Source organism: Oryctolagus cuniculus, chromosome 14 (genome assembly GCF_964237555.1).
Source record: "Oryctolagus cuniculus chromosome 14, mOryCun1.1, whole genome shotgun sequence".
NCBI classification, from domain to species: Eukaryota; Metazoa; Chordata; class Mammalia; order Lagomorpha; family Leporidae; genus Oryctolagus; species Oryctolagus cuniculus.
Window position 1 is genome coordinate 77870785 of NC_091445.1, and position 21507 is coordinate 77892291.

Sequence of the window (21507 nt, forward strand, 5' to 3'; positions counted from 1 at the left end):
CATTTTTTATGAAGAACATAAGTTTAATTCATAAAATATTTTGATGAGTTTTATGTAAAATCATTTCATTCTAAGTTTTGAAATTCTGCAGTCATTTTGTGTATTGCATTTTTATAGATTTTTTTTTTTTGACAGTGGACAGTGAGCAAGTGACAGAGAGAAAGGTCTTCCCTTTTGCTGTTGGTTCACCCTCCAATGGCCGCCGCGGCCAGTGCGCTGCGGCTGGCGCACCGCGCTGATCCGATGGCAGGAGCCAGGTGCTTCTCCTGGTCTCCCATGCGGGTGCAGGGCCCAAGGACTTGGGTCATCCTCCACTGCACTCCCTGGCCACAGCAGATAGCTGGCCTGGAAGAGGGGCAACCCGGACAGAATCCGGCGCCCCGACTGGGACTAGAACCCAGTGTGCCGGCGCTGCAAGGCGGAGGATTAGCCTAGTGAGCTGCGGCGCCGGCCTATAGATCTTAAAAATTGAAAATTAAAAGTCTCCTTTTTCTTGGAGTGTAAAGTTGTTTTTTCTCCTTAATAAAGCTGTTTTTTGGAGTGATGAACACGTATCTATTTATATACATATGTAGTGATCTTCATATGGAACAACTAAACAAGTATAGCAGTTTTTATAATGTTCATATTATATTTTTTTTCCCATGTAAGTAAAAGCATAGATAAGTTAGGTAAGTTGAGGAGAATAGGGGTCTAACAAAATTCTTGGTAAAAGGAGCATTAAAATTGAATTTTTAAATTTTTAAAAAAGATTTATTTATAACTTAAAGCAAAGTTAGGCCTATCTTCCATCTGGAAGTTTACTCTCCAATGACAGGGCTGGGTCAGGCCAAAGCCAGAAGCTAGGAACTTCATCTGGGTCTCTTCCTGGGTAGCAGGGACCCGAACCCTTGAACCATCTTCTGCTTCCCTAGGCACATTAGCAGGGAGCTTTGTCAGAAGTGGAGCAGCTGGGATTCCAGCCGGCACTCTAAATTGGGATGCTGGTGTTGCAGGTGTGGCTAACCTGCACCATAACGCTGATGCCAAAATGGAGTTTTTAAAAAAGATGTATTTATTTATTTGAAAGTCAAGATTACAGAGAGACAGGGAGAAAGAGGAAAAGGGAGGGAGAGAGAGGGAAGGCTGGAGGCCAGGGGAGAGATTCTCCTTCAGCCTGGACCAGGCCAAAGCCAGGGACCAGGAGCCTCCTCCAGATCTCCCACATGGGTGGCAGGAGCCCAAACACCTGGGCTGTCTTCCACTACTTTCCCCAGGCCATTGGTAGAGAGCTGGAAGGGAATTGGAACAACTGAGTTAAGAACCAGCACCCATTTGGGTTGTTGCAGTTGCAGGTGGCAGCTTTACCCACCCACACCACAATGCTAGCCCCGGAATGTTTTTAAAGTTAAGGAATTTCTGATTGATGGTGTCCTGTATTTTAGATGGTCTGATCTATATTTAAGCTGTGTTTGACAATAACAGGCTAAGACTGAATATTTTGTTTCATGACCAAAACTCTAAAATATTAGCAAGCAATGTAATTGTTTTTGCTACCTTTAGAGGCCGGTGTTCAAAGTTGTTTTCCTCCTCTGCATGTTTAATTGCTGTTGCTGATAAGAACATTTGGTTAAAAACAGATACCTTTGTTATCCTTAAATCCATTCGAATCTGTACAGATGGAGGGTCAGGAATTCTGAAAATCACTTAGCATTAAGTAGATATCTACTAAATATTAATCAAAACTTACTTTATTAAAACAGTCAAGCAAACACAATTAGTTCAGTGGAATAACATGGCAGAATGGGTTTCAAAAATTTTAAAAGAAGACTCAAAAATATTTCATGGTTGGTTTTTAAGAATTGTTTTTCTTCTATCCCTTGTCATTTTTGAAGATTTTGGACCAGTTATTTTAATATCAGGTCGGCATTTCTGATGCTTAGGTTGAGGTTCTGCATCTTTGTCTAGACTGTTGTGTGCTTGTTTTGCTCCTTGCATCCTGTTAGTGGCAGAAAATGTCAACTTGTTTTTCACTGTTGTTTACTTTGATCTGTTGATTAAGGTGGTATTTGCTAGGGTATTTCACTGCAAGGCTGTGGGAAATTATTACTTAGAAATAGTACAAATAACCTATTCCTTGTTCTTAAAATTTATACAGTTTATTCATGTATAACTGAATTCATTGTTTTATTCAAGGGGTTATAATATAGTATTCTCATTACTTATTTTGGTTGAGGTGAAAGTTACTGTACTCAAAGGTAGCCATTTAAAGTGTATAATTCATTGGCATTGAGTTTATTTACAGTGTTTTGAAATGATCACTTTTGTGAATGAGGTACAGAATGTTTTCATCATCCCCAAAGAAAATGCTTTATTAAGCAGTCACTTCTCCCATTTTACCCTCCCAACTGTCTGAGCCACCAATCTGCTTTTTGTGTGTATAGGGATTTCTGTTAATAGAATCATACAGTATATGATCTTCATGTCTGGCTGTTTTCACTTAGCATGTTTTCAAGCTTCATGTTACTGCACACAGCAGCACTTGATTTGCTTTTATGACTAACATTCCACTGTGTGTACGTATGTGTATACACATGTGTGTATATGTATGTTCCCACATATGTTTATATATGTATATACACACATGTAATTCATGTATATACACATATACTTCATACATTACATTTTGTTTTCTCATTTGTCTTTTGATGGACATTTGGGATGATTACACCTTTTGGTTGTGAATAGTGTTGCTGTGAACATTGGTACATGTATTTATTTGAGTATCCATTTTCAGTAGTTAGGTTTATGCCTAATAATGGTGTTAACTGAGTCATATGTTTATTCTATTTAACTTTTTGAGGAATTATCAAAGAGATTCCCTACATCTTTGCCAACACTTATTTTTCCTTTTTTTAAGAAATTGTATAGCCATTCATACACCCATACACCACTGTGTATGGGTGTGAAGTAGTATCTTACTGTAGTCTCAGTTTGCATTTTCCTAATGGCAAATAATATTAAGTATATTTCCTGTGCTTATTGGTCATTTATATATAGCTCTTCCTGGGAGAAATATCTCTTCAGGGCCTTTGCCCATTTGAAAAATTAGGTTCTTAAGTTATAAGAGTTCCCGTATATTCTGGATACTAACTCCTAGTAGATAAAATACTCACATATTTTTTTCCCATTCTGTCAGTTGTATCTTTCACTTTTTAATTAATGTTTTTGCAAAGAAGTTTTAAATTTTCATGAAGTCCAATTTATGTTATCTTTTTTTCTCTGTACTCATGGTGGTGGTGTCATATCCAAGAATCCATGGCCAAATCCAGGGTTTATTCTTACGTTTTCCTACAGTGTTTAGGTTTAGCTCTTCGATATATTTTGCTTTTAGTTTTGGAGATGGTGTAAGTAGAGGTTCAGTGGATATCCTGTTTTCTGAGTACCATTTGTTGAAAATTCTTGAATGGTCCTAGCACTCCTGTCGAAAATCAATTGGCTGTAGGTATATTTTAACAATTGTTCATGGATTCTCCAATCCATGAACATGGATCTTTTTTAAAATTTCTTTTAGCAGTGCTTTTTAGTGTACAGTACCTTCTTGGTTAAATTTATTCATAGGTATTTTACTCTTTTGGATGGCATTATGGAGACATTGTTTTCTTTATTTCCTTTTTGGATTGTTATTGCTAGTAAATACATACATATAAAATAGATTTTGTAAGATGATGTTGTATCCTGCAGTGATTTTGAATTTATTATCTCTAAATGCTTTTTGTTTTTAAATGAGCCTTAGCATGTCATCTCTCAATAGGAATAATTTCACATAATGCTCTGGCTAGAACTTCAGTATGACATTGAATAGAGGTGGCTAATGCAGGCAGCCATGTCTTAACTCATTATCTTACAGGGAGAGCTTTTAGTCTTTTGCCACTGTGTATGATGTGCTGTGGGTTCTTCATAGATGTTCTTTATCAGTTTCAACAAATTACCTTATATTCTTAATTAGTTGAGTGTTTTAAAACGAAAATATATTTGATTTTTGTCATGCTTTTTCTGACATTGTGTTCATGTGACATTTTTCTTGTTAACTATTGTGGTGTGTTGATTGGTGTCCATGTATTGAGCCACTTTTGCATTCCTGGGATAAACACCACTGTGTATGGTGCTTAGTCCTTTTAATATGCTGCTAGATTTGGTTTGCTACTATTTTGTTGGATTTTTTTTTTTTTTTGACAGGCAGAGTGGACAGTGAGACAGAGAGAAAGGTCTTCCTTTGCCGTTGGTTCACCCTCTAATGGCCGCCGCGGCCGGCGCGCTGTGGCCGGCGCACCGCGCTGATCCGATGGCAGGAGCCAGGAGCCAGGTGCTTTTCCTGGTCTCCCATGGGGTGCAGGGCCCAAGCACCTGGGCCATCCTCCACTGCACTCCCTGGCCACAGCAGAGGGCTGGCCTGGAAGAGGGGCAACCGGGACAGAATCCGGAGACCTGACCGGGACTAGAACCCGGTGTGCCGGCGCCGCAAGGCGGAGGATTAGCCTAGTGAGCCGCGGCGCCGGCCTATTTTGTTGGATTTTGGCATGTATATTTATAAGTAACATTGATTTATAGTTTTCTTGTGGTGTCTGGTTTTGGTCTCAGTAATACTAGCTTCATAGAAATAGGAAGTGTTTCTCTAAAGTATTTGGTAAGGTTTGGTGATAAAGCAGTGGAACCATCTGTTTCTGGATTTCCCTTTGTTAGAGAATATTTGTTGGAGGATACTTGCAATAGAAGTGTTCAAACTTGTTATTTATTCTGAAGTCTGTTTTGGTAGTTTGTGTCTGTAGGAAGTCTTCCATTTCATCTTGGTTATTTTATTGACATTGTTTTGGTCATTCTCTTACATCCCTTTTTTATTCTTGTGAGATAAGTAGTAATATCCTTTCTCTTATTTGTGACTAGTGATTTGAGTCTCTTTTCTAATTTTATGTTTATAGAGCCAGCTTTTGATTTCATTTTTTCCCCATTTTCCTACTCTCTTGTACTTACTTTGGGGAGTGATAGAGGATGCATGCACCCCTCAGGGCTAGACCAGGCTAAAGCCATGAGTCCAGAGCTCCATACAGGTCTCCCATGTGGGTGGCAGGAGCCCAAAGACTTGGGCTGTCCTCTGTTGCTTTCTCAAGCACTGTAGCAGGGGAACTAAATCAGAAGGGAATAGCCAGGACTTGAACTGTTGCTCGCATGTGGGATACCTATATTGCAGGCAACAGCTTAGCTTTTTGAGCTAAATGCTGGCTCTGGGCTCTTTTCCCTCCCCTCCCCTCCCCTCCCCTCCCCTCCCCCTCTTTTCTTCCTTTCTCTAAGGTTTACTTAATCATTTGAAAGGCAGAGTGACAACAGAGAGGTGAGCCATCTTCCATTACTGGTTCACTCCCCAGATGGCCACAAGGCCAGGGCTGGCCCATGCTGAAGCCAGGAGCCTGGAACTCCATCTGAGTCTCTCAGATTGGGTGACAGGGTTCCAAATGCTTAACCCATCATCTGCTGCTGTTTCAGGTACATTAGTGTTAAGCTGGATTGAAAGTGGAGCAGATGAAATTTTAACCTGTTGTGCCACAATGCCAGCTTCTTTTTCTAGTTTTTTAAAATATAAAATATAAAAAATATATATTTTTAAAATATAAATCACTTATGTTAGTGATTTGAGATGCTCTTTTTAAACGTAGGAATTTTCAGCTATAAATTTCCTTCTAAGCACTACTTTCGCCTCTTCCCATAAGATTTGTTAAAAGAGGGAAATTGGGGGACGCTGAGGAAGGGAGAGTAGGAATTGGGGTGGGGATGGGGTGGGAAAAAAGTTTCATTAAGAGGTTTTCCTTTCAGTTAACCTCAAATGTACTTTTCTACTTTTCCTTATTATTTCTTCCTTGATGTGTTGATTGATTGTGTGGTTTAATTTCTGCATTTTTGTCGATTTCCTAGATTTCCATTTATGATTTGTTCATGCCATTGTGACTGGAATAATTGAATGATTTTAATCTTTGGAAATTTATTGAGAGTTGTTCTTATGACCTGACATGAAGTAATCTGGAGAATATTTCATATGGGGTTGAGAAAAATGTGTCTTGTGTTTTTGGGGAAGGTGTACACACACACTTTACAGAACTGTTTTACCTTTATGGTATATATGAACATTAGCATCGTATATATGAGCTTATGTCATATTCACATGTTGCAACACCACAGATTTCATTCTAGTTTTTCTTTACTAGTAACTTTGTTCTCTGAGTACATGAAACTTGGCTTTCATTATTCTGTGTTTATTTGTTTGATCGATTCCCTGGTATGTAACCAGTCTTTTCTTGTTTCTGCCATATTTCCTACATGGACACCTTCCTTTCCCAGCTTGGGCTCTGACTCACCATTTTAGCTGATCCCTTCTTTCCATGTGATTGAATGCTTTCTTTACTCTTAGGCTTCCCATTTCTTTGTCTCTCTCTGGGCAGATTTCATTTCTTGTCCTGCTTTGGCTCTGACAAATTGTGCTAGTCTACTTCAATGTACTGACACCTTCTTACCCCTTCTCTGGCTCCTAATATCTCATCTGGGTACTGTGTTTCCTTTGCTGAGTCCCACATCATGGCTTTAGGCCTGTTGGGAAGAGAAAGACCCAACTTTTTAAAATGGAATCTGTTAGTAAATCACACCAAGTTTACACTAAGTGTGTTACTGATCTACAGCTTGTGTTATAAAGGAAAGGAGTGAATTTGAATAGTTTGACTCTTCTGGCACTTGCCATCCTTTTTTTTTTTTTTTTTTTTTTGAGAGAACAGATCCAGTTTTATTTATTTACTTTTCAGTAGTTTTAAGTCCTCGAGAGCTACAGCATTACATAGATTCTCTGTCCAGTGGCCTTTGCCAGAAGGTTGCTTCAGAATTTGGCACAAAGCATGCTACTTTTTCTGTGAGCACAAGGTAACTTTTCCTAGATTACTCTGATTTTATTGGGTTTGCTGCCAGGAAACAAAAACTTTAGTCCTTTGCTTTGTACACATCTGTACATCTCTTGCCCAGTTGCATCTCAAGAGTAAACCTTCAATTTTGAGAAGCACTGTATACTCCCTTTGGTTTGGAGATCTTGCTTTATATCTAGCAAAATGACCTGCCACAGTCTTCTGATACACATTTGCCATTTAAAAGTCCTAATCCCAGAAGGCTTCCACAAATCCCAAGATGGTGGAAAGAGTGGTTCTTGCAATCATAATGAAGGCGTACTAGCTGTTTTGCTGTTTACCCGTATTCAAAGGTTTCTAGTAAAGGGCAATAGTGTTTTTTTTTTTTTTTTTTTTTTTTTTTTTTAAGATTTTACTTATTTATTTGAAAGGCAGAGTTACACAGAGAGAGAAAGAGAGGTCTTCCATCCACTCCCCAAATGGCTGCAACCGCTGGAGCTGTGCTGATGCGAAGCCAGGAGCCAGGAGCTTTTTCCGAAGGATTTGGTCCATCTCCTACTGCTTTCCCAGGCCATAGCAGAAAGCTGAATCGGAAGTGGAACAGCTGGGACATGAACTGGTGCCCATATGGGATGCTGGCACTGCAGGCAGAGGCTTTACGCTCTGTGCCACAGCTCTGGCCCTGGGCAGTAGTGTTTTTAAAGAACTTTGTTTTCCGGCAGACTCTTGCCAGATAAGTAATAGTTGTCTTAGATTTAAGAAAGAAGAAACTGACACTGATACTGACTTACTAAAGTCAGCTAGCCTAGTGACTGCTTGAGAGCTAAGATTTGAATAAACAGTTGTTTGACTCTGAAGCTTGTGTACTTTGTAGGCTGCCTGTGGTAGAATTCCACAGTTGTAAGTTGATTTTGGGTTGATTTGGTGTTTCTGATGGGCTTTGTGATCTTTAAAGTCTGTTTTTGTTATTATTGTTTAATGATTTATTTATCTGAAAGGCAAAGTTAAAGAGGGAGAGACCTTCCATCCACTGGTTCACTCATCAGATGTCTTCCAGGGCTGGACCAGAATGAAGCCAGGAGCCAAGAGCTTCTTCTGGGTCTTCCACAAGGGTAGCAGGGGCCTAAGTACTTAGGCCATCTTCCACTGCTTTCCCTGGCCATTAGCAGGGAGCTGGATCAGAGGTGGAGTAGCTGGGACTCAAATCAGTGCCCATATCATGCTAGTGTTGCAGGTGGCAGCTTCACCCACTACACCATAGGGCTGGATCCTAAAGCCAATTTAAAAGTTATCTGAAATGTGAACTATTAGAAAGACAGTAAGTTTGATGTTCATTCCAGTAGAATTAGTTTGATGTTCATTCTGATGGAATGTGGACAGATTTGATTGCCTCAGAAATAAAATATTATAAGATAAAAGAAGTCCCATATGTTTGTTACTGTTGGCCAAAGTGTACTGTTTTTCAATTTAAAGAATATATATTTTTATCTTTTTAAAAAATTTATTTATTTGAAAGGCATAGTGAATGGGGTGGGGGAGAAAGATTTTTCATCCAGTGATTCACTCCCCAAATAGCCAAAACAGCAAGGGTTAGGCCAGGCTGGAGCCAGGAGCCTCTTTAGAATCTCTGACTTTAGTGCAGGGGCCCAAGCACTTGGGCTGTCTTTTAGCTGCTTTCCCAGGTGCATTAACAGGGAGCTAGATAGGAAATGGAAAGGTTGGGACTCAAACTGGCACCCTTTCAGGTATTTGCTTTGCCCGCAATGCCACAACGCAGGCCCCCTCTTTTAAAAATTTATTTATTTAAAGACTATATGGGAAAGGTATGGCCATGGGGGCTGGGCCAGGCTGAATCCAAGAACCAGTAACTCCCTCCATCTCCCACATGGGTGGCAGGGTCCCAAGTACTTGGGGCAATTTCTTCTACTTTCCCAGGTGCATTAGAAGGAAACTGGATGAGAAGAGGAGCAGTCAAGACTCGAACCAGTACCCACAAGAAATGACAATGCCACGCTTAATCTACTGTACCCCGTGCCTGCCCCACCTACCCCTCCACACACCCCAAATCTTTTTTTCCTTTTTTTTTTTTTTTTTAAAAGATTTATTTATTTACTTGAAAGGTAGAGTTACAGAAAGACAGAATGAGAGAGGTCTTCGAGTTCACTCACCAGATGACTGCAACAGCCAGAGCTGGGCCAATCTGACAGGGGCTTCTTCCAGGTCCTCCACATGAGTATAGGGGCCCATTTTTTTTTTTTTTTTGTTAAGACTTGGGCCATTTTTAAAAATTGATTTATTTATTCATTTGAAAGGCAGAGTTACAAAGAGGCAGAGGAAGGGAGAGAAGAGAGGGGTCTTCCATCTACTGGTTAACTCCCCAGATGGCTGCAACAGCTGGAGCTGCGCTGATCCTAAGCCAGGAGCCTGGAGCTTCTTTCAGGTCTCCCATGTGGCTGCAGGGGCCCAAGCCCTTGGATCATCTTCCACTGCTTTCCCAGGCCATAGCAGAGAGTTGGATCAGAAGTGGAGTAGCTGGGGCTTGAACCAGTGCCATATGGGATGCTGGCACTGCAGGTGGGAGCTTTATCCCTTGTGCCCCAACACTGATCCCTACACCCAAATTCTTATGTTGAGGTTACAGCCTCAAACTCTCAGAATGTAACAGTACTTGGAGATTAACTTCCAAAAATGGGAGAAAAAAATAAATTTCTGTTAGTTCAGCCACTCAGCCCATTTATTTTGTTAAAGCATCCCTGGCAAGCTAATAAATAACATTAAAATGGGCTAACTAGGGGCCAGTATGTGTGCCAGTTTGAGACCCAGCTGCTCCACTTCTCATCCAGCTTCCTGGTAATGTTTTTGGGAAAGCGGCGGAAGATGGCCCAAGTGCTTGGGTCTCTGTACCCAAGTGGGAGACCCAGAGAAGAGGCTTCTGGCTTTGGCCTGGACCAACCATGGCTGTTGAGGCTATTTGGAAAGTGAACCAGTGGGTGGAAGATAACCCCTGCGCCCTGCCCTATAACTGCCTTTCAAACTTGTTCTAAAGAATTACTTTATTTTAGTATATTAAATAGAGGATATTCTTAAGTCTCATAAGTTACAGTTACGTCTAAGTGCTTGCAAAAGATGTGTCATTCTTGGGTTCTTTAAAGATAATTAAGTTTCTAAAAAAAATAAAAATGAAATTACCTTCAAGATGCAATGACTTTGAACAGCCTTTGTCTGGACTGTTGAGGAAATTTTTTTTTCCCTTTTCATAAAAAAGTGGTGAACTCTTTCTCAAAGATAGTTAATCTTCTGTGTATAAAGTTAAAATAGATCTTAGTGAAAAGAGAACAGGAGAGGGAAGAGGTGGAGGGTGGGTACGGTGGGAAGAATCAATATGTTCCTAAAGTTGTATTTATAAAATAAATGCAAATAAAACAACACAATTAGCTGAAAAATATTGAAAAAAATTTAGGGATTATGGGAAGGTATGGTGCATTATAGAGGGAAAAGAAGATAAGATGAAAATGAGATTGGGCAAAACAGGTAAAACAGTGTAAATTAACTTGCCTTTATACATAGTTGTTAAATGCCATAAAAATTATGTAGAATAGCTCTTTTCCTTTTTTAAGGATATGAATTAACTTCTCCCAGTGGCTTTTCATACTTTGTTTTTAGGAACTATTTAGATTAAAATTAAATACATTGCAGAAATGAATAGATGATTTTAGTGGCTTCCCTCTAGAGATAATTTCTAGTATATACCTTAAAAAAAAAAAGAGAGAGAGAGAGAGAGAGGCCTGAAATTTCCTGGCTGCTATTAGGCTTTCTGGAATGTTTTACGAATTTTTGTAAGAGTTGCTGACTAAAAATTGTTGGAAAACTATATCACAAAACACTTTATCTCGCTTCATGTTGAAAGGGAGAATATAAAAATTCCTTGTAAATTCTAAAAAATTTTACCTTTATTTCCTAAGACTTCAAAATGTATTGCAAATAAAAACAGAACTTCAAAATGCCTGCATAGTATACAGTAGTATCTTATCTTTAAGGGGATACATTCTCAAATCTGAAACCTCCTTACTGATTCTGTATTGATTGTATTTTTCCTATACCTTCACACCTATGATAAAGTTAATAAGACATAGTAAGAGATTAACAATAACTAATAAAATAGAATAATTACAACAATATATTGTAGTAAAATTGCCTGCCTTATTAATCTTGCTCTTTAGGGCCATTATTAAGTAAAGATGAGTTGAATATAAGCACTGCAGTACACCTGCAGTTGATGTGATAACCAGAATGGCTGCTGAGTGACTAATGGACTGGTAGGGTTATATATGATGTGTATGTGCTAGGCAAGGGGATGATTCAAATCTTAGGTTTGAGAGATCAAGATGCTGTGAGATTTCATCACGCTATTCAGAAGGCTTGGGATTTAAAGCTTATGCATTGTTTATTTCTGAAAATTTCCATGTAGTATTTTTCGCCTGCAGTTGACCACAGGTAACTGAAACCACTAAAAGCCAAACTGAGGATGAGTGGAAGACTTGTGTACCTTTCTGTTAGGTACGCTCTTAAAACTTGGGCCTGTTTCATGAGCATTTTATTGGAATTCCATCTTGGGTTTTTCACATTGAATCAGAGTTTTCCTTCTCTCTAGCCTGTGAACAGTTAGCATTTAAATACACTTTGACTTCTATTGCTTGTTAAGCTTTTGCATTTCTTTTTTTTTTTTTTTTTTTTTTTAAGATTTATTTATTTCTTTGAAAGTCAGAGATACACAGCGAGAGAAGGAAAGGCAAAGAGAGGGAGAGATCTTCATCTGCTGGTTCACTCCTCTTTCGGCTGCAGCTGCCAAAGCTGTACTGATCCGAAGCCAGGAGCCAGCAGCTTCTTCCAGAGCTCGCATGTGGGTGCAGGGCCCCAAGGACTTGGGCCATATTCTACTGCTTTACCAGGCCACAGCAGAGAGCTGGATCAGAAATGGAGCAGCAAGGACTTGAACTATATGAGATGCCAGCATTGCAGGTGGTGGCTTTACCCGCTATGCCACAGTGCCAGCCCCTGCATTTATTAGTTACATCTGGTTACTCATGATCTTTGTTTTAATATACTAGCACAGTTTTGGAAAATAAAATCACTATTTCAGAGATTCCGATTTTTTTTTAAGTATTTTGGAAAATTGGCATGGTTTTATTTTACAAAATTCTCCTTAGTACTTATATTTGGAAGACTCATGCTGAAAATATAAGATTAACAGGGATATTAAACATTTTGTTATTAAAATCTCACTTTGAGATTATCATGCAGTTGTAAACATAAATTGTTATTAGTGAACATAGATATTTTAGTGTTTAAAAATTTGATTTAGGAATATTGAACTCTGTATTGAAATGAGAACAATGTCCAGTTGACTTCTTCCTCATTTAAAAAATTATAAATTTACTACATTTAAGTAGAACTGGCAACTTGAAACTTACTGATACAGTTGAGAAAAGCATAAGTTCAGATGGAGAACAGTAGTTTGAAAATATGATTTCATTATGATTGATTATTAAAAAAACTTGAAATTTTCAAACATGCATATAAACAAAGAAGAGTATTTGTATATCTGCATGTACTAGCACGTAGCATCAACAAAGAGATGAACAACCTTTTTTAAAACTGTGGTTCTATTCAGAACACCCTGGTTTATTTTATTTGTTTATTTTTTATTTGAAAGGCAGAGAGACAGAGATCTTCCAACAGTTGGTTCACTCCCAAAATGCCTGCAACTGCCAGGGCTGGGTCAGGCTAAAGCTAGGAATCCAGAACTCAGATCTGGCTCTCCCACTTGGGTGGCAGGAACCCAAGTACTTGGTCCATCCACTGCTGCATTAGCAAGAAGCTGGATGGGAAAATAGCAGGCACTCAGCCAGAACCAGACATTCCTATGGGTGCTCTGAAAGGGGACGCAAGCATTGCACATGGCAACTTAACCACTTGGCCAAATCCCTGCCCCCTGGTTTATTTTAAGCAAAGTCCAGATATATTAAGTCCATTGTAAAGACTTCAATATATCATCTAAAAAAGAATCATAAATGCTATGCCAGTATGACATCTAAAATGATTATTAGGTCCTTAAGTCCATTTTATATCCAGCTCAAATTTCTGATGTTTCTTGTTTTTTTTTTTTTTTTTTTTTTTAAATTGATACATAATGATTGCCTATTTTTGGGGGATGCAGTATGATATTTCCAAATGTATGTAAGATGTATAATCATCAAATCAGTAATTAACATACTCATCACCACACATTTATCATTTCTTTGTATTGGGAAAATTAGAAGCGTAATTATCTTTTTTTAAGCTTGGTTTGTTAGAGTAAGAATGCACACAAGATCAACATATTGTATTTGATTAGCCATTTATTTGTTGAATAAAAAGAATCATTTGACCTTTAGAATATCTTGTGATCTCTGGATTTAGTGAGTTACTTCTTCCCCTGATGTACTTCACCTTATACCTCTAATTTACTGCAAATTAGTATGTAGATCAGATTTTAAATTTGGAGTAGGGGCAAGCATATATTTTAGGTGATACTGGGTTTCATACTGTGTCTTATCAAGAGACATTTGATACCTGTTTGGTTAATTTGTTTTTTAAGAGTAACCTTTATTTATTTTTTTAAAGATTTATTTATTTACTTGAAAGAGTTATACAGAGAAGGAGAGGCAAAGGGAGAGGTCTTCCATCCACTGGTTCACTCCTCAGTTGGCCAGAATGGCTGTAGCTATGCCCATCTGAAGCCAGGAGCCAGGAGCTTCTTCCAGATCTCCCATGTGGGTGCTGGGACCCAAGGACTTGGGCCGTCTTACTGCTTTCCCAGGCCATAGCAGCGAACTGGATCAGAAGTGGAGCAGCCGGGACTCGAACTGGAGCCCATATGGGATGCTGGCACTCCAGGCTGTGGCTTTACCTGCTACGCCACAGCACTGGTCACAAGAGTAGCTTTTATAAGTCTCCAGTTCTGAGTGTGTAATTTTCTTGAGTTTTGACAAATGTGTATTGTATAATGACCATATAATCAAGATAATGCCCATTTACCCAAAAAATTTCTTCTTGCTCCTTGTGGTTATCTCCCTAATTGACCTACTTCTACTTTGTTTTACTGTAGTTTTGCTTTTCTAGATTTTCATGATGTCAAAGGGCAAATTCCACTGAACTTAAAGAACTCAGTTGACTTTGTTACTCTAGAATTGGGCAATATCTTATTCTATATAAAATAGTAAGTGTTATGATGGGCCAAGAAGTTGAACAGAGAAGGACCACAGAAAACAGAAAGTGGGTTCGTCATTTCAAAGTAAGTTTTCTTATAATATGGTTAGATACAGAAGAATAGAAAAATACCTGATTGGCTAACAATCAGTTTACCCCAGGTTATTTTTATTATTTTGTTAAGTACTAAAGCCGATAGAGCTTCCATGTGCTAGTTTGAAACTGACCTGTTTGGGAAATTTGGCTGTTATCTCTCCCTTGATTTCTGGGAAGGTGAGATAACAACTTAGTTTCAGTTTGATGTGGATATGAGCAATGCCATTTTGGTTTTTAGTCTGGTCTGTTGGAGCATAGTGCAGGAACTTAGTACAAAGCAATGGTCTTCTATAATTGTTAACAGTTATGAGTAGAACCTTATACTGGTAGGATCACTGTAAAGTATATATATGTGTATGTGTGTGTGTGTGTGTATGTATATATACACACATACATGTGTACATATATATACATACATATATATATATATGTAAAACAAGATAATTTTGGCCAGGAGCTACAGGTCTAATTCCTTCCATTTTTATGTGTGACAGGGACTTGCCATGAGGTGTTGAAGCCTTGTTTCACTGTGTTGGAGAGACTGGACCTAAATGGCGCAGCATGACTTTGCTCCAGCCTGGCTTAATTTTCCTACTCCACCATCATCAACAAAGGTACTCTTTCCTGCATCTCTCTTTGTCTACTCTTTCACTCATTCTACACAAATGTAATTAAAATGTGAAGGCTTAATGTCTTTGCAGTATAGTATGTTTCTGTTACCATCCAAGTGATTTTTTTATATTTACTGATTTTGTGAGTTGTCAGTGTTCAGTATACCATCAACATACTAAACATTTACTTCAGTTATCTTTTGTAGTAATCAAAGGCCCACAAACTGTAATTCATACTAGATACTTTGAATATTACTTACACATCTTTTTTCTATAATGCTTTTATATTATATTGCTTGCTTGGTAAGTAATAATGATACCCCACATACATGGTGTAGTTTACAGTTTACAAGATATTTTACCAAAATATTTAAGATAAATATAAATGTGGTGAATTAGAATTATTCCTAGTTCTTGCCATTCTGATTTAAAATATTGACCTTCATTCACAGAAGAAAAGTGAAATGATTATGTTCTAGAATGAAGGGTGTGGGCTTAGTCATCCTGTGGGATGTGTGGTTTCATCATGGCTCTCTTTGTGTTCCCCTGATCTCTTGGTAAAGCTGTCTACCATTTTGGTATCACTCCATCTGTTAGGCTCCATTACTTGCTGATTCTTTTCAGCAGTGTCCTGGGGCATGGATTTCTTCTTTTGTAATCCAATTTAGCTAGGATGGGGGTGGTTTTTGAGGCACTATTGCAAAACTGTCATGACCCTCTTTGTCCTGGATCTCTCTGCATTAGCTGGCCTAATTGCTGCTCTTCATTGAGAGGAGCTACCATCTTCTTGTTTTCTTACTGCCAGAATATTTCTGAGATCATCCTGAGGCTTTCTCATACTTTGTTTCAAATAAAGTTGATTCTTTTGAGGACTATTTCTCCTCACCTTGGGCAAAAATTCTGAGCTACTACTCAGTGTTCAATCTCTGCCCCAAAGTAAGCAGCTAGAGGACAGCTGGGGTCTTAGTATTCTTGGACTGATGAGTCTGGGGCAGACTTTGATCTTGTGAATGTGGGATGGGTAGAGGAAAGGGATCTTATTTCTTGACTGTACTCATCAGATATTTAGCTTCTTCATTTGGAATTGGAGCAGATGAGAAATACTGGCAGCCCACCCCTGCCAGTGAGCCGTACTGCTTGTTTAGGAACTGAAAGGGAAGGTTGTTGTCCTTTCTGGATCCCAGCTGCCTACAGTGGATGGAAGGGATGAATGGTGGGTTGTGGCTCAAATGCCATCAGATTCTTACAGTTTTAGTGGTTCTTTAAAAAACACAGCTGGTGAAAACTATTAAAAATACTTAAAATCTCTGAAAATTGTCTTAAGGGCACATATAGCAAATAGCAAATCTCAAATCTCAAATGTGTCTATATTTATACATATATATACACATGCTAATACATTAATAATTTCTGTTGTAGTCTTCTGAAGACTTGCCTTCGTTTTTACTTGTAGATAAAATGTTTTTAAAAATTGGGGATTTTTGAAGTCCTTTTGTTTATCTGGAAGGCTTTTTCCAACATTAATAAGGCTTTGAATGCTCTGTGACTGAAATCTCAAAAGTAATATGAAATTGCAACATTGTTACTTATCAGGACTAATGAAAGAAATGCTCATTTTGGCCGGCGCCGCGGCTCACTAGGCTAATCTTCCGCCTAGCGGCGCCGGCACACCGGATTCTAGTCCCGGTCGGGGCGCCGGATTCTGTCCCGGTTGCCCCTCTTCCAGGCCAGCCCTCTGCTGTGGCCCGGGAGTGCAGTGGAGGATGGCCCAGGTGCTTGGGCCCTGCACCCCATGGGAGACCAGGAAAAGCACCTGGCTCCTGGCTCCTGCCATCGGATCAGCGCGGTGCGCCGGCCGCGGCGGCCATTGGAGGGTGAACCAACGGCAAAGGAAGACCTTTCTCTCTGTCTCTCTCTCTCACTGTCCACTCTGCCTGTCAAAAAAAAAAAAAAAAAAAAAAAAAAAAAAAAAAAAAAAAAAAAAGAAATGCTCATTTTACTTAAAAACAAAAGTTGAATACTTCACAAATTTTCTAATGTTTAAGACTGTTGCAAGGTATTGAAATTGTACTCTATTTTCAAGATATGCTTAGGAGAAAATATATTAGTGATTTCCTTTAAAGTACTAGTCTGATTGTAAAGTGGGAAATACCCAATATTTTTCTTTTGATAAAAGTCATAATAATTCATCATACTTGTGAACAGAACTGTTACTGGGAAACTTTTGATGGACCTTTTTCAGCATTGTCTAGTGTAAACATAGAAACTACAGGTGGACATAGATATAACTGTCTGTTTGCTTGTAAACAATTAGAAAATTAGAGGAACCCATATAATTAAATAAATCTAACTTTTTATTTCCAGAAAAGAAATTCTTAATGACCTTTTGCACTTTTGAGATTTTTTCATGATAATTTATTCTTTTGGTTCAGTCAAGCTATTTTCATTAGAAAGTACTTTGTTTAGGTATTTTGTTGTTTAGATTAGAAACCGTGTGAGAAAAGGAAAAAAAAGTTTTTCCACTTTAGATCAATTTCTATGACCAGATGTATTTCCCCATCCCATAAAACACATCATCAGTGTTCCAGTGCACACCAAGTAGGTATTCTGTAATTCAGTTCCATTCTGACACTGTCCACTTGGACATAGTGGCACTTCCACAGGTCAAAGGCTGAATCCCAGAAAACTAGATTCCCAAGCGTTGAAGGCAAGTGTAGACAACTGGCCACAAAACAGGATTACTTCAAATATTGCTTGATATCTCAGAATTTGCAAACATTTAAGGTTGCCAGTTTATTACAAGGATGCAGATGAAAAGATGGGTAGGGGGCAATATAGGGGAGGAAGGGCAGTTGAACTTCAAGAGGCTATCTAGAGGCCCTTACCCTGTGTAACCTCAGTAACATAAATGGTTCATTAAGAAAAACAATATGAAAACAATACTCCTATCTCTGAGGAGCTTTATGACCAGGAACCAGAGACAAAGACCAAATGTTTTTCATGTTATACCATGCACTGTTGAGGCAGATACTAGTTTTAATGTTTTCTACAGTGTTTTATGAATATGCTGATTTTATAAATGCTCTGTATGTAGAGATTTTTTTATTTACTGATTTGAGAGGTAGAGTTACAGATAGTGAGAGGGGGTGACAGAGAGAAAGGTCTTCCTTCTGTCAGTTCACTCCCCAAATGGCTATAACGGCTGGATCGGATGCCAGGAGCCAGGAATTTTTCCGGGTCTCCCATATGGGTGCAGGGGCCCAAGGACTTGGGCCATCTTCCACTTGGCTTTCCCAGGCTATAGCAGAGAGCTGGGTCAGAAGAAGAGCAGCCAAGGCTAGAACCGCTGCCGTCTTGGGATACTGGAACTGCAGGAGGAGGCTTAACCCAGTACGCCACAGCGCAAGCCCCAAACACATGCCTTTTAGTAATACCTCTTTCTGTTCACCTTTTTTCTGGCGTATCCTTTCATCTCAGAATCACTATGGGTTCTTATTTGTAATTAACTTTTTTCTCTGCCAGAGATTGTTTGCCTATATTGTTTTTATACTTTTAATCTTGTCCTCAATAAATGGGTAAATCATTAATTACTACTATGTTTCTATTTCAGTTTAATGTCAATCTTACATTTTTTGTTTTGAAAATTGATGCAAATTAGAGTAAAAATAACCTCAGAACTGCACTTAGGTAGTTTTCTGAGACTTGTAGAATGTTAGCCCCATCATGTGGTGAAATTTTAAAGTGCATGTGGCTGATGTCCATGCCTTAAGGCAGTGGTTTGTGAACTATTGATTATATTCCATGGTGAGCAATAAATTTTACATAGTGTTTTGTTTGCATGCTGATGTAAATAAAAGCTTCCTATGAATGTCTGTGATGCAACAATATTTTTTTCATGATCTTTTATTCCATTAAGTAATATTTTTTAGTTGAATATATGCTGAAGTAGTTCCAGATACAGAAAAATTTAGGTAGCTAGAAAATTCTCTTTGATCTTTTTTAAAAGACTGATTTATTTATTTGAAAGAGTTATACAGGAAGAGAAAGAGCAAGTGATCAAGAGAGATTGTCCATCCGCTGTTTCACTCCTCAGATGACTGCAATAACTAGAGTTGGGCCAGGTGAAGCTAGGAGCCAAGAGCTTCTTTGGGTCTCCCAAATGGGTGCAGGGGCCCAGTTACTTTGGCCATCTTCTTTCACTGCTTTTCCCAGGTCATCAGCAGGGATCTGGAATGGAAATGGAGCAGCCTGGTCTCATTTGGGATCTGCTATGCCACAATGCTGGCCCTGCTTTGGGGGGAAGCAGGGGAAAGGGAGAGAGGGAGAGAGAGGGAGAGGGAGAGGGCACAGCAATACACGATTTTGAGAAGCATTACTGTAACATTTTACCCTGCAGGCATAACACTGATCAAAATTTTTTTTTTTTTTTTTTTTTTTTTTTGACAGGCAGAGTTAGTGAGAGAGAGGCAGAGAGAAAGGACTTCCTTCTGTTGGTTCACCCCCCAAATGGCCGCTACGGCCGGCGCCCTGCGCTGATCCAAAGCCAGGAGCCAGGTGCATCCTCCTGGTCTCCCATGCGGGTGTAGGGCCTAAGCACTTGGGCCATCCTCCACTGCTTTCCCGGGCCACAGCAGAGAGCTGGACTGGAAGAGGAGCAACCAGGACAGAATCTGGCACCTGAACCGGGACTAGAACTCGGGGTGCTGATGCTGCAGGCAGAGGATTAGCTTAGTGAGCTGCGGTGCCGGCCCATCAAAATTATTTATATATAATGCAGTTTAATGTATGAACTAACTGCTGGTGAACAGCCGGTGCATTATCATTTTCACTTAGAGTTCCATAAGTGTTTCAAAATTTTTCTAAACTTAAGTCTTCATTCACTCCCCACATCTGTTTCCCTTTTTGAGTGACCCTATTGCGAATGATCAGTGGAGTTGATTGAATCCTGAATGTGTCTTCTGTGTTGCCGTTTCTAGGTTCTTTTGATCAGTCCTTGGCATATTCTGTGAGAATCCTTTTCTTTCACTACTGCTGATGTAGTGATTGGTGCTTTGGTTACTATACTCTTTGAATTGATGTCCTTCTGGTGTTTGCTTTTCATCTGATGTGTCACTCTTTTGCTGCATGTTTTCCACTGAATGCAGATTATAGTTGGAAAAACATAGGCTTGCTGATTTAGCCTACTGTAATTGTGAAGTTGTGCTTGTTTTGCCTTGATTGATTTAGAGTTGTTCTGAGCTAATCATGAAAATAGGTGCAGGTTGATGAGCATGATTGCTCCCTCAGTTTCCTGAGAGAAGTAAAAAATTGTCCAGTTTGTCACATTGTATAGTGTAGTGCCTACCTAGTTGAAGGTGGATGACCTGCATTTTTTTAGCTGAATTCTCTTACATCTTTGGCCCTTTTGCTAGAATACATTCTGTCCTCCACTTTGCCTAGCTAACTGACTCATCTTTTATTACTCAGCTCATGAGTCACCTCCAAGAACGTGTAACATCTCTCTCTCTGGTTCAACCCTGATGTGCAGATCTGAGATATATGCTTGTCTTTTGTTCTTGGAATCTAGCACATAATCCGTTTAATCTTCTTTGCTTTAGTACAGTCTTTTGCCTTACAACCCAAAAAAAAAAAAAGTTTTATTCTATTTTTAAAAATAAATTTTCTCATTGGAAGACTTCACAAAATATCACTCCTTACAAAGTTAGCAATGCTTAAGTCATAACATAAGTTAAAACTAGGAACAACAGGCTTAAATTCTGAGGAATATCTTTTCAGAGTTCTAGAAAAGGATTTACAGTTAGTAAAGATAATAAGATAAATAAAGACAATAAGAGTAATTAGTAGCTAAGATTGAGCATTAAGTTAGGTGATAAAAATTTGTATAGTCATATTTTTACTAGACTAGACTTGAAAAATCCTTGAGTTTGGCCTATCATTTTTATATCCCCTAAGGTCTGGCCAAGACCAGTATCTTTCTGTAGTCACTTACAGCGAATTACTATTGTTTCAGTAACCATGCAGTTTTTTTATTGAATGGACATATGTGTTAGTGGACTAGACTGCAGAAGTATCTGGGTATCTCTTGAATTTATTTGTAGGGTAAATTCCTTTCAATAGAATTGTCATGTCAGAAAGTTTGTACATTTTTGTAGATGATGCTTAGCTGGTGATCAAAAGTTTTTGCCAATTTTATAATCACATCATAATTTTCAGTTTTGATAATACTGGGCATGTTTTTTATTTCTAAATCTTCCAGGAATTAAATGAGAAAATATTTTTTTGTGTTGACTTGCATTGTTTGTGGCCAGTTTTTGGAGGAACTGGCTCTGCGAACTGTTAGTTAATATAATCATATAGTGATTTTGTAATGGCTATTTTCATGTTAAGGGCCTTGTTTGCTGTTTACCTTGCAAGTATTTTCCTGCAGCTTGTTTGATTTGACTATGTAGGAGGGTTCAATGAAATATTTTAATGTACAAATATACAGAATAGGTATTTTTAAAAATATTTATTTATTTGGGCCGGCGCCACGGCTCACTAGGCTAATCCTCCGCCTAGTGGCGCCGGCACACCGGGTTCTAGTCCCGGTCGGGGCGCCGGATTCTGTCCTGGTTGCCCCTCTTCCAGGCCAGCTC

The 21507-nt window shown here is 38.8% G+C and overlaps 1 protein-coding gene across 7 annotated transcripts in view; it reads left to right on the forward strand.

The window, feature by feature from the left end:
* GPBP1 (GC-rich promoter binding protein 1) overlaps positions 1–21507 on the forward strand; it is an 80112-nt gene that overhangs the window by 19578 nt on the left and 39027 nt on the right. For 4 of the 7 annotated variants that reach the window (XM_008262231.4, XM_002714045.5, XM_008262232.4 and 1 more), the window contains exon 3: positions 14756–14875. The exons of 2 other annotated variants lie outside the window; for them this stretch is intronic. In XM_008262231.4, coding sequence (XP_008260453.1) covers positions 14813–14875 — 63 coding nt within the window. In that variant the 5' untranslated portion in view covers positions 14756–14812. Of the gene's footprint in view, positions 1–14078; positions 14251–14755; positions 14876–21507 lie in introns of those variants that run through there. One more of the 7 variants, XM_070056724.1, reaches the window with a different exon arrangement.